At 34.1% G+C, this 13,031-nt stretch overlaps 1 protein-coding gene across 1 annotated transcript in view; it reads left to right on the top strand.

Moving 5' to 3' along the window:
* Positions 1-13,031, top strand: part of LOC103593949 (probable ubiquitin carboxyl-terminal hydrolase FAF-X) — a gene marked incomplete at its 5' end in the record, with an annotated part of 125,525 nt that overhangs the window by 62,599 nt on the left and 49,895 nt on the right. Inside the window, 5 exon segments of the mRNA XM_008577090.1 lie at positions 2,768-2,902; positions 3,085-3,362; positions 5,776-5,901; positions 6,908-6,998; positions 7,799-7,997. Coding sequence (XP_008575312.1) covers positions 2,768-2,902; positions 3,085-3,362; positions 5,776-5,901; positions 6,908-6,998; positions 7,799-7,997 — 829 coding nt within the window.

Consider the following 13,031-nt stretch of genomic DNA (forward strand, 5'->3'; position numbering starts at 1 on the left):
CTGAAGTTTTGTTTTACTTACTTTCTCTCTGGAAGCTTCTTTTTAACCCTTAAATTCTGAGATATCACAATAAGATGTTGCCCTGTGGGTTTTTTGTTTGTTTCATTTTGTTTGTTTTATTTTTTTATTTTTTATTTTTTTTCCTTTTTTGTCTTTTTTCGTGTCTGGCAACGGATCGCAACCCTCAGTGTCGCGCCCTTACCGGACCGGGACCGGCAACGGGATCGCAACCCTCGGTGTTGCGCCCACACCTCGCTCAGCCAGTGAGCGGGAACCGGTCTGTATGTGGGATCCGAATCCCAAGCGGCGCACTGTAGCAGTGCGCCACCGGGGCCGGCCCTGATTTTGTTTGTTTTATATACTGGGTACTCAACAGTACTTGTCATTTGAGTGACTGATTTTTCTTGAATTGCGGGAGATTTGTATTTTTGCTTTGCCCATGTTCTTCTCATTGCTTTGTGCTTTTGAAAAATTTTTATGCTTTTGAACATGGTGATCAGTTTAGTAAATCTAAATATTTTTAATGTTTTGATTCTCTTACTCTGTTCTGGTTTGGGGGGACATTTTGTTGGTCTAAATCTTTAATTGACTCTTTGTGGGTTCTGTTTTTATTTTATGAATAATTTATGGTGTTGCTGATATTTTAGGATATTTGTTTTCTGCCACGTCGTGTTCAGCAAATCATGCATGTATTATTATTGAGGTAATCACAAAGCTAGACTAAAAAGAAATACAATACAAATATTTTTTCTTCCTTAAATTATATAAGAATTTATTGGTTTGATGTCCTTCTACTCCCCAAATACTGTAATGTGTGTTTCTTTAAAGTGAGGACATTCACCTACATAACAACAATGTAAACATCTAAACCAGAGAGGTAATATTGATGTATTTCTACAATCAAATCAACTGTCCTTATTTAAGTTTCATCGGTTACTCCATTAATGTTCTTTAGAGAATGAATATTGGAAAACTTTTTTTGCAGTATTTTAGGCTTTGTGATTCAAGAGGCAAGTAAATTCAAGGATATTATGTAGGTACTCATGTAAGAGAAGAATTTCCAAAAAATTTTATTAATTAAATTCAAACTATAAAAGTTTAGTCCTTTCTTTTCATGATACAGTTCTGCTGATGAGAATATGGAATTTTTCAGGGGAGGAATAACATTGCTTAGTTAGGGTTCAAAGTTTATGTTCCCTCTAATCAAATCAGTTGCAAATAATTGTTAGCATTTGTCACATTTACTGTGTCATACACTGTATAATTTTGTTTTAACATTTGGAGAGTGAGGTGTAGATACCTATTATGCATTTTGACCTAAATATCTTTTTTACCTAAGTATCTAAGCATGTCTCCTGAGAACAAGAACATTTCTCTTACATAACCACAGAAAATGTTATCGAAATCAGATGTTGTAACGTCTTTAATTTACATTGACATTTTTAAAAAGAACAGACCAGTTTTTATTTGCTGTCTCTCAAATTGGGCTTTATATGCTTTCTGATCGCTATAATCAGGTAATGCACTTTAAAAAAATTGTAGTAAAGTACTCATAAAATTTACCATCTTAACTAGTTTAAAGTGTACAGTCCAGTGGTGGTAAGTGTATTCATTCACATTGTTGTTAACCAGTCTCTAGAATATTTTCATCTTGCAAGACTAAAACTTTGTACCTGGTAAAAACAGCTCCCCATTTCTCCCTCCACACCAGCCTTGGCAACCATGATTCTACTTTCTGTTTCTGTGAGTGCTGCCACTCTACCTCACATAAATGTAGTCATTAGTAATTGTCTTTTTGTGGCTGGTTGATTTCATTTCGCATAGTGTCCTCAAGGTTCATCCATCTTGTAGCATGTGTCAGAATTTTCTTTCTTTTTAAGGCTGAATATTTCTTTGCTTGTATATACCACATTTTATCTATCCATTCATTTGTTGATGGACACTTGGGTTGTTTGCACTTTTGGACTGTTATGAATAATACCTCTATGAACATTTGTATACAAATTTTGGTGTGGACTTATGCTTGCATTCTCTTAGCTTTATATCTGGGAGAGGAATTGCTGGGTGATATGGTAACTCTATGTTTGACTTGTTGGTTAACTGCCATTCTTTTCCAAAGTGGCTGTACCATTTTATATTCCTACAAATAAGTACATACAAGGATTCCAATTTCTCCACATCTTCACCAACACATATTAACTGTTTTTTTGATTCGATTATCCCATGCTAGTTGTGTTGAAGTAGTATCTCTGTGTGGTTTTGAACTGTATTTCCTTGGTGGCTAATGATGTTGAGCAGTTTTTCATGTCCTCCCTAGCCATTTGTATAACTTCTTAGGAATTAGTTTTAGTCACATCTCTTTCTCATTTTAAATTTGGGTTATTTGTCTTTTTATTATTGAATGTTAAGTGGGAGGTGCTTGTGTACTATGTATTTCAAGAAGAACTAATTTCTTTTTCAGTGTAGTGTATTTTTTTTTTTTTTTTTTTTTTTTTTCTGTCTTCAGTAGATGAAGGGTTACATGTTGATTTGAGGTTTCTGGATAGGAAACTGTTCCCTTCATATTTTGGGTTATTGATTAAAGAGCCCTTGTTGATCATTCATTAGTTCGGGTCTGGTTATTGTAACATTTGATCTTATAGCTCAGCCTAATTGATATTTATTGGAATTAATTTGTGTTTAAGGTAATTCCCTTCAGCGTATCAAATGTGAAATAAAGAACACATGAATTATATTTTACATTATGCTGTGTCTTTTTTCTTTACAGATAGCACAACTATACAAAAATTAAGAGCTATTTGTTTGGACTATGCAAAACTTGGAGAAAGTAACCTTGATCCATCTCTTAACTCACTTTTCTTTGGTCCTTCTGCCTCTCAAGTTCTGTACCTAACAGAGGTTGGTTTTTTCTTTATAAAAATATAATTTTTACATTATAGAGGAATATTAGGAACATATATAAGATTGTAAAGAAATTTTTTTAAATAGTCAAGAATTTCTTAGCAATGATGAAAGAAGAAATAAATGTTACTAAGTTATTTTCTTAAATACTTTTTAACATAGTCTTCTCTTTGGTTTTTCAAGTGGTTTATGCCTTGTTAATGCCTGCTGGTATATCTCTGGCTGATCGTTCCACTGACTTTCAGTTTCACTTCTTGAAAAGTGGTGGCTTACACCTTGTACTGAGTATGCTAATAAGAAGTAACTTCTTACCAAATACAGATACAGAAACTCGAAAGGGTGTTTACTTCAATGCTCTTAAAATAGCCAAACTGTTGTTAACTGCCATTGGCTATGGCCATGTTCGAGCTGTAGCAGAAGCTTGTCAGCCAGTTGCAGATGGTGCAGACCCTATAACACCGGTAATAAATGCTAAGAAATCTTTTGAAACAAGTTTTATTTTTAGTGTTTGATTTTTAAAGATAAACTCAGTGACCCTTCAGAAGGAGGTGCAAACTTGATTTGAAATGTAGAATAGAGGTTTTCTTCTAATAAGTTATGTTTGTTTAAAAGAGTAATATTGGCTAGTGACTACATTAATTTACCTAAATATTTTGTTAAGTCATACCTGAAAGAAATAGAAAGACAGGTCATTGCAAAGGAAACGATGTAATTGGCATGCTGCCAGTAACTCTTCCCACCATGACAACTTTGTTTTGCTGTCATCTCTGACACATGTAATCAACAGTTCTCAAGATATGCTTAGATTTGATGCAAAAGTTCAGTCCTAACTGAAATTGAGTTTACTTATTTAAATTAATTTTATTTTGGATGTGAAAGTTAGTATTATATAAAAGAAAAGGGGATTTACTTCAAAATAAAACTGGGGTCGTAGGAGTAGATATAGGGAGTAGGGGAGTCAGTGGAACAAGTTTAGCCTTTTTCTAATAATTATTAAAGTGAGATACTGAGTAATAAAAGCTTTATTGTATTCTCTATAATTATAAATTTTTGAAATTTTCCATTAAGGGTTAAAGAATAGAAGTAGAGGTTTCGAACATGCACATTTAGAATAGGAATTTACAAAGCTCAGACCCTTCCTGAGTAAGTTTAATTGCTTTGTATTGTGGGTTCCAGGCATATTTACATAAAAACAGGTAGATTCTTATAATGATCTTTCCTATAGGAGCTTAATGAAGTACATTCTGTTATATTTCATTTAACATAATTCCTTTTGCATGAGACTTTAGAAGAGTTTTTGAATAGAGAGTATTTGGCTCTCACAGTGCTGTAGGAAAAGCAGTTATTTTTGTAATTCAGAACATTCTTAAGACTTCATCTCAGTTTGTTGAGTTGAATTGGAAAATGGTGAACATAAGACAGTTTCAGTGTAAGAACAAGTGTCACAAGACTTTGCTGACTTAAAAAATAAACTAATTGGGGCCGGCCCAGTGGCGCACTGGATAGTGCGCCGCTTGGGAAGCGCGGCGGCGCTCCCGCCCGAGGGTTCGGATCCCACATACAGACCGGTTCCCGCTCACTGGCTGAGCGAGGCGCGGGAGCAACACCGAGGTTTGCAATCCCGTTGCCGGTCCCTGGTCCGGTGCGGGGGCAACACTGAGGGTTGCGGGCCGTTGCCGGACAAGGAAAAAAAGACAAAAGACAAAAAAAATAAATAAATAAAAATAAACTAATTGGATTAGTTAAATTGAAGTAGCAATTTTAAAACATTATATATAACTTTTTATTCATTCAACAGATATCAGCTGTGCATCTACAATATGCCAGATATTGCTATAGATGCAGTGTAAAGCCAAGCTTACATAGTTTCTGTCTGCATTCAAATTAGTTTACTGGTAAATAATGGTGAAAACATATTGGGGCTCTTCTGTGCTGTCACCATGGTTTATTTCATGTAGTCACTTAGATGACCATATTCAGTGGGTCACTACTATTACTTCCTGTTTTGTAAGTGAAAATTAAGACCTAAAGTGATCAAGTAGCTTGGTCCTATATAGTAACAATGAACTGAGATAAAATCTCAGTGAAACAGGCTAACACTGAAACTGTACTTTTTTTTTTTTTCCTTTTTGTCTTTTTTTGTGACCGGTAACGGGATCGCAACCCTCGGCGTCACGTCCGCACTGCGCTCAACCAGTGAGCGGACCGGTCTCTATATGTGATCCGAACCCTCGGTGGGAGCGCTGCCGCGCTCCCAAGCGCCGCACTCTACCGTATGTGCCACCGGGCCGGCCCTGAAACTGTACTTTTACCACTGCTGCTACATTTGCTTTTTATGTAGCACAAAATGTTTCTTAGTTTCTTAACTGAAGTGGAAGGTAGTGCAGTGTACTGAAGAAATAGAAGAACTATTTAGTTGGGACCTCCATTTTCTCTACCATATCATGGTAGGCATAGTCATCTGTTTAAAGGGGAGAGACTAGGAGAAGGATCTGCACAGCATCATGTAAAATGTTTGTTCAGAGTTCCGTCTTTTATGAGTGTACGGGTTAAAAAGAAAAGATTGTGTCATTTATCCCCTACATTGAAAGTGAACCCAGTTTTAGAAACAATATAAAACTCATCTATAATTGGAGTTTGCAGAGAAGTATTGTCACTGTGAAAGGCAACTAAAAGAGAAAGTCTACAGTGTTGGCAATCTGAAATGCTTTTTATACACACTGCCATAATTTCTACATGGGATATATGAAAGCATAACATCCTGAGGTGGTGACGGTTTAGGAACAAATGATTGGGTCTTTGTTATGTACACATTTTTGGAATATAGTTATTTACAAGTTTTTTACTTGAAGTAAAACGATTAACTTTTTTCAGATTAACCAAGTTACTCATGATCAAGCAGTAGTGCTACAAAATGCCCTTCAGAGCATTCCTAATCCTTCATCTGAGTGCATGCTTAGAAATGTATCGCTACGTCTTGCTCAGCAAATATCTGATGAGGTTAGTGTTAAACTTTGGAAGCTGTGGGATCCTCCATGGTTTCTAATTACTCATAAATAAAGCTTATCCCAATTTGATGTTAAATATTCTGAGACAACATTTCAGTCTCTATCTTAATTTACCTAAAGTTTCATAAAGTTATATTTAGTCTGGTATTATTAATATTAATGCTTTCAAAATTACTTTAAAATTTTTCTAAACAAGTTTTTTTTTTGAGTGGTAATTTACATTACATAAATTAGATCAAATTAAGTTTTGATAGATGTTTAAACTACTGATACAGTCCAGGAACAGAATATGTCTGTTGGCCTTAGAAGTTTTCTTGTGACCCTGTGCACTATATACTTCTTTCTGCCCCTGCCCCCAGCAACAACTGATCTGCTTTTTGTCAGTGTAGAATAGTATTTATTTTCTTAAATTTTACATAAGTGGAATCATACTTTGTACTCTTGTGTTTGTTACCCAGGTTGTGTTATGTCTGTAGTTTCTTCCACTTAGAGTAATATTCCATTTTATGGTTAATTCAGATGTTTTTAATCCATTCATCTGTTGATGGACATTTCAGTTATTACTAGTTTTTGACTGTTGGGAATAAAGCTGTTATGAAATTTATCAACAGATCAGATTGCTTCTGTGAATATATTTTTTTGTATCTCTTAGATAAATGTCTGTGAGTAGAATGGCTGCGTAATCTGTGTTTTTTGTGTGTTTAAAAGTATTTATGAAAACTAGTGTAGAGCTGTATCAGATCTTAACATAAAGCATACTTTGTGGGTATTGCTGTTAAACATGTCTTCCCTTCTTATGGTAAGTCATATATATAACTTGTTACTAAGATACAATAAAAACGGGCCAATGCCACTTTGGACCTTAAAGGCAGTCTGAGGCATATTTCTTTCTTTTACAGCCATTTCTTCCACTACTTTCACAAAGAGAAACATTGTGTTTTTCTGATTATTTCACTATAATATTCTGTCAGCACTTTCCATTACTCATTTTCTTGCAGGCTTCAAGATATATGCCTGATATTTGTGTGATTAGAGATGGTAAGAATTTATGAGATGGTAAGAATTGCTACATAAATATATTATTTTTAAGTAAAGTTTGCTTAATTGTATATATGACTAAATTTTCATCAGATCTACCATCTTTAAAGACCAAGCCACTTGTATCTAATTGTTTAAAATTAACTACTACCTACAGATAAAACAAGAATATATTCAATTTTATTTTGAAAATAAAATTCTTCAGGATCTTGCCATAAGGCAGCTTTCTTCTGAAATTATTTTTGTAAACTTCTCATTGAATTGAGTATAGTTATACTATAATGAATCTGTCTTTTCCAGTTCTCTTTAGTAATTTTTTTTCTTTGTCTTTTTGTTCTATATAAATTTTTGGTTATTGGTAATCATGGCATTTAGGTATTTTAATTGGTTCTTTTAGAACACTGAAAAGCAAGAAAAGTCCACTATTTATGTATTACCCTATCCCTCTGGTAGGTGAAGGAAATTATTTGTGGAAAAGAGACTGTGTTTAGCTCTCTAATTTTCTATTATATTTACCTGCCCTTGGTAGTCACTTCTGTATATTTAAAAAGAGAAAGTGGGTAATTACATTGTACAGCTTCCCTTTTTATAATATTTTAATGCTTACTCTGTTTCAGACATATGTATTGATTATATTTTGATGGATATAGGCAGATTAAAACTTATTAGCTAAATACTTGGGTATACTTAAGGTTGCAAAAGTCTTTCACACCTTTCCTGAACTGCTGGGGATATATTCCAAAGGGCTTCTGTAGCTGCATGTGAAGAGTCTTAGGCCAAATGTTCTTTTGAGAGTAGGTAATTTTAAGTGTTATCTAGGTTTGTGAATTCTTTCTTTAGTATATCTCTAGGTAATTTGCTCCTGATTATAATTTTTCAGACCGCTAGTGCAAGAAAAGAACCGGAGGTGGAAGATGAACAGGTTTGCTGTGAAGCATTGGAAGTGATGACATTATGTTTTGCTTTAATTCCGACAGCCTTGGATGCACTTAGTAAAGAAAAAGACTGGCATATGTTCATCATTGACTTACTATTGCACTGTCCCAGCAAGTAAGTGACTTTTTTTCTTTTTAATTTGGAGAAGTGTGACCTTATTTTTTAGGCAGAAGTGAATTAATTTTGAAGAAAATTTATCCCAGAACTCAAGTATGAAGTCTTTTTCTTGTTTACTTAAACCCTTGATGTCTAGGAGAATTTTATTTAACATGTTTCACTTAACCTAAATTTGGGCTTTTTTGCAAGATACCATCACTAATTTTTTTTTAACAATTTTTTTTATTGTGGTAATATGTATAAATTATATATAACAAAAATTAACCATTTTAACATCTTTTAAGTAGACAATTCAGTGGCATTAAGTATATTCACAATAGTGTGCAATAATCACCACTACATATTTCCAGATTTTTTTTATTACCCCAAACAAATTCTTTTAAGCAATAACCCCCATTTTTTTCAACTTTTCAGTATTCGGTAACCTCTAATGTACATTTCTTTTCTATAAATTTGCCTATCTTAGGTACCTCATATAAATGGAATCATACAAAGTTGGTTATTTTATGTCTGTTTTGTTTAGCTTAGCATAATGTTTTCATGGTTCATGTTACAGCATGTGTTAGAACTTGATTCATTTTTAAATCGAATAATATTCTGTTGTACAGTGATCTGTTGGAGGGCACTTTGCATTGTTTCTACCTTTTAGCTATTATGGATAGCATTGCTCTGAACAGAGCTTTGAACACAAATATCTTTCTGAGTCCCTGTTCTCATTGCTTATATGCCTAGGAATGTATATGCTGGGTTATGGATATGGTAAATAAGTGTTTTAACTTTTTGAGGATCCTCAAAATAGCTTCACCATTTTACACACCTACCATTAATTTATACAGATTCCAATTTCTCCACGTTCTTTCCCACAATAATTATTTTCTCAGTTTTTGATAATAGCCATTCTAGTGAGTGTGGTATATACCTATCATTGTACTTTTCATTTGTATTTCCCTAATGACTGAATGGAGTGATATTGAGCATTTTCTCATGTGCTTATTTATTTGCCACTTGTATATTTTCCTTGAAAGAATATATGTTCAGGTCTTTACCCCATTTTTGAGTTGGGTTATTTATTTTTTGTTCTTGACTTTTAATTTTGAGGAAGTCCAGTTTTATCTATTTTTGCTTTCATTGACTCTGCTTTTTTTGACCAATATGTAGAAACCATTGCCAAACAAAGCATAAAAATTATTTGCTCTTTTTTTGTTGTCTAAGAATTTTATACATTTATAGTTCTTAATTTTAGGTTTTTAACCCATTTGGGGGGGGGGGTGTTGTATATGAAGTTAGGTAAGTGTCCAACTTCATTCTTTTTCATGTGACTATCCAGTTTTCCCAACACTGTGTTTGAAGAATGTTCTTACTACATTGAATGGTCTTGGCATCTTGTGGAAAATCAGTTGACCAAAAGATATGCGGGTTTATTTCTGTTCTTCTGGTGTTTATGTGTGTCCTTAGGCCAGTACCATGCTGTTCTGATTACTTTAGCTTTGTAGTAAGTTTAACATTGTGAATGTGAGTCATCAGACTTTCTTCTTTTACAAAGTTGTTGTAGACATCTGGGTCCTATGGTAATTGACATAAATTTTAAACTGGGTTTTTCCAGTTCTGGGGCGGGGGGAAGATCATTACAATATTGGAAGGGATTGCATTAAATCTGTAGATTACTTTGTGGGTAATATTACCATTTTAACAGTATTAGGTCTTACAGTCCTTGAACATGGGATGCCTTTTCATTTGCTTAGGTCTTACTCATTTCTTTCAATATTCTTTACCTCTTGGTTAGGTTATTCCTAAGTATTTCGTCTCTTTTGTTGTTACTGGAGGTGGAATTGTTAATTTCCTTTTGGGATATTCATTGCTAGTATATAGAAATACAGCTGATCTTTGTGTTTTGATTTCTGTATCCTATAATTTTGTTGAATTTCTTTGAGTTGTTTAGAAATTTCTTGATATAAGATAATGTCATTTACTGATAAGATAGTTTTTACTTCTTCCTTTCTTTTTTGGATTAGTTTTATTTTTCCTTTTCTTGTTTAATTCTCCTGTTCCCCTTTACAAATTTATAGCTTAATTCCATTGTAATCTGAGAATATATTTTGTATGATTTCCATTCTTTTAAATTTGTGAAAGTGTGCTTCATGTCCCAGAACAATTGAACAAATGAAAGTGTAAGAGCAGGCATGTTGTATTCCTGCCATAGGAAAAGCTTTCAGTCTTTCATGATTGAGTGGTGTGTGCTGTAGGTTTTTCATATAGGGTCTTTATTCTATTGAGAAAATTTCCTTATATTTCTAATTTATTAACTTTTTTCATGAAAAGGTGTTGAAATTTGTTCAGATGATTTTTCTGGATCAACAGAGTTGGTCATGTGATTATTTCCTTTATTGTATTTATGTGGTATATTAAAAATTGATTCATATATTTAACCATCCTTACAATCTTGGGATAAATTTCATTTGGTCATAGTATTTCATACTTCACATTTTCTACCGAATTTGGCTGCTAGTATTTTGTTGATTGTCGTGTATCTATATTCTTAAGAAGTATTTTTTTTCTTGCAGTATATTTGCCTGTCTTTGTTATCAAGATAATGCCCTTCTAAATTTGTTAAGGTGTGCTTCATGTCCCAGAAATCTTCTTAGTGGATGTTGCAGGTGAACTTGAGAAGAATATGTATCTGTAGTTGATGAGTGAAGTATTCTGTAGATGTTGATTAATCCATTTGATTGATGGTGCTCTTCAGTTTAACTGTATCCTTACTGATTTTGTTCCTGCCAGATCTGTTCATTACTGATAGGGTGGTTTTAAATTCTCTAACTAAAATAGTGGATCCCTCTGCTTCTCTTGCAGTTCTGTTAGCTTTTGTTTCATGTATTTTGAGACTGTCTTGTTATGTGCATGTGAATTAAGTATTGTTAATGTCTTTTTTATGTGATGCCCCTCTTTATCCCTGATAAACTTTCCTTGTCCTGAGGTCTGCTCTGTCTGAAATTAATATAGCCACTTCTGCTTTGTTTTGATTACTGTTAGCATAGTGTATCTTCTCCATCATTTCACTCTACGTCTTTATTTTAAAGTGGGTTTCTTGTAGCAACGTGTAGTTGACGCTTATCTTTTATACACTGGCAGTGTTTGTCTTTTATTTGGTGTATATCAACCTTTGATGTTTAAAGTGATTAATGATGTCTTTGGATTAATTATTTCATTAATCAATCAATCCTTGTTCTTGATTTTCTTCCAGTTCTTCTGCTATTCTAGTTTTAATTGAGCAATTTTATCTGATTCCATTATTTTCTTCTCTCGACGTATCATTTATACTGCCTTAATTATTTTTCAAGTGGTTACCCTTGAATTTGCAATATAAATTTACAGCTAATTCTACTCTTATAAAGAACACCATAGCAGTTCGTGGGTTATGCAAGAGAATTCCGTATTCCTCCCTCTTGTCCCTTATAACACTGCTGCCATTCATTTTACTTATCCATAGATTATGCTTACCAAACTGTTTTAGTCCGTTATTGTGTTGCTATAACAGAAACACCTGAGACTGGGTAATTTATAAAGAAAAGAGGTATATTTGGCTTATGATTCTGGGAGAGCTGCATCTGGCATGGGCCTCAGGCTGCTTTTACTCGTGGCAGAAAGTGGCAGGTAGCCGGCAAGTACAAGCAAATCACATGGCAAGAGGAAGCAAGAGAGAGAGAGGAGGTGCCAAGGTCCTATAAACAATAAGCTCTTGTGGGAACTCACTCATTAATCCTCCCTTCCCCAGGGAGAATATTAATCCATTCATGAGGGATACACCCCCATGACTCAATCAGTTTCCAACACTGCCACATTGGAGATCAAATTTCTGCATGAGTTTTGGAGGGGACAACACATCCAAACTCCGTAACAAACCAAAGCACTGTTTCAGTGATTATTTTGAACATGTTTTTATGTTAAATCAATAAGAACAAAAAAAATAAAAATTACTTATTTGTCTTAATTATTGCTACTGTAATTTTCTTTCTTTGTAGATCCTAGTTTTCTTATCTACATCATTTTTTCTTTCTGAAATATTTAACATTTCTTCAGGTCTACTGGCAACAAGTTTTCTCAATTTTTTTGTTTGTTTCTTTGAGAAAATCATCTTTCTTTTTCACTTTTGAAGGATAATTTCATTGAATACAAAATTCAGAGTTAAAGAGTGAGTTTTACAACACTTTAAATATTTCACTCTTCTTGTTTGTGTTTGAAAAGATGTCTGATGTACTTCTTATTGCCCTCTTTAGGTAGGGTTTTCTTTTCCCACTTCCTTCAAGATTTTCTCTTTTTCTTTTATTTTCTGCCAATTGAATATATGCCTATATGTTGATTTTTTTTGGTATTTATCCTACATTGTTTTCTCTGAGTTCCTGGATCTGTGATTTGATGTCCGTCATTGATTGAAATATTTCTTCTGGTTTTTTTTCTTGTGGTATTCCTATTAAATGTATTCCCATATGTTTGTGTATGTGTATGTTAATTTTTTTGTAATTGTCTCATAGTTCTTGGAATTCCATTTTATCTTTTTCATTTACTTTCCTTTTTCTTCTGTCTTACCATTTCCATTTCAGTGTTTCTTCAAGCTCACTGAGTCTTTCTTGGGCTGTGTCCAGTCTACTAGCAAGCCCGTCAAATGCATTCTTTAGTTGTTGTTATTCATTTTTTTGTTGAAACATAAATTGATGGTTCATATTTGTGGGATGCAGAGTTGAATTCTTTTCTTTTTTTTTTTTTTTTCCTTTTTGTCTTTTTTCGTGTCCGACAACGGATCGCAACCCTCAGTGTCGCGCCCATACCAGACCGGGACCGGCAACGGGATCGCAACCCTCGGTGCTGCACCCGCACCTCGCTCAGCCAGTGAGCGGGAACCGGTCTGTATGTGGGATCCGAACCCTCGGCGAGAGCGCCGCTGCGCTCGCAAGCGGCGCACTGTAGCAGCGCGCCACCGGGCCGGCCCCTCTTTTTTTTTTTTTTTTTTTTTTTTTTTTTTTTTGTTTTTTTTTT

This window comes from Galeopterus variegatus, unplaced genomic scaffold (genome assembly GCF_000696425.1).
Source record: "Galeopterus variegatus unplaced genomic scaffold, G_variegatus-3.0.2 Scaffold1448, whole genome shotgun sequence".
Lineage (NCBI taxonomy): Eukaryota > Metazoa > Chordata > Mammalia > Dermoptera > Cynocephalidae > Galeopterus > Galeopterus variegatus.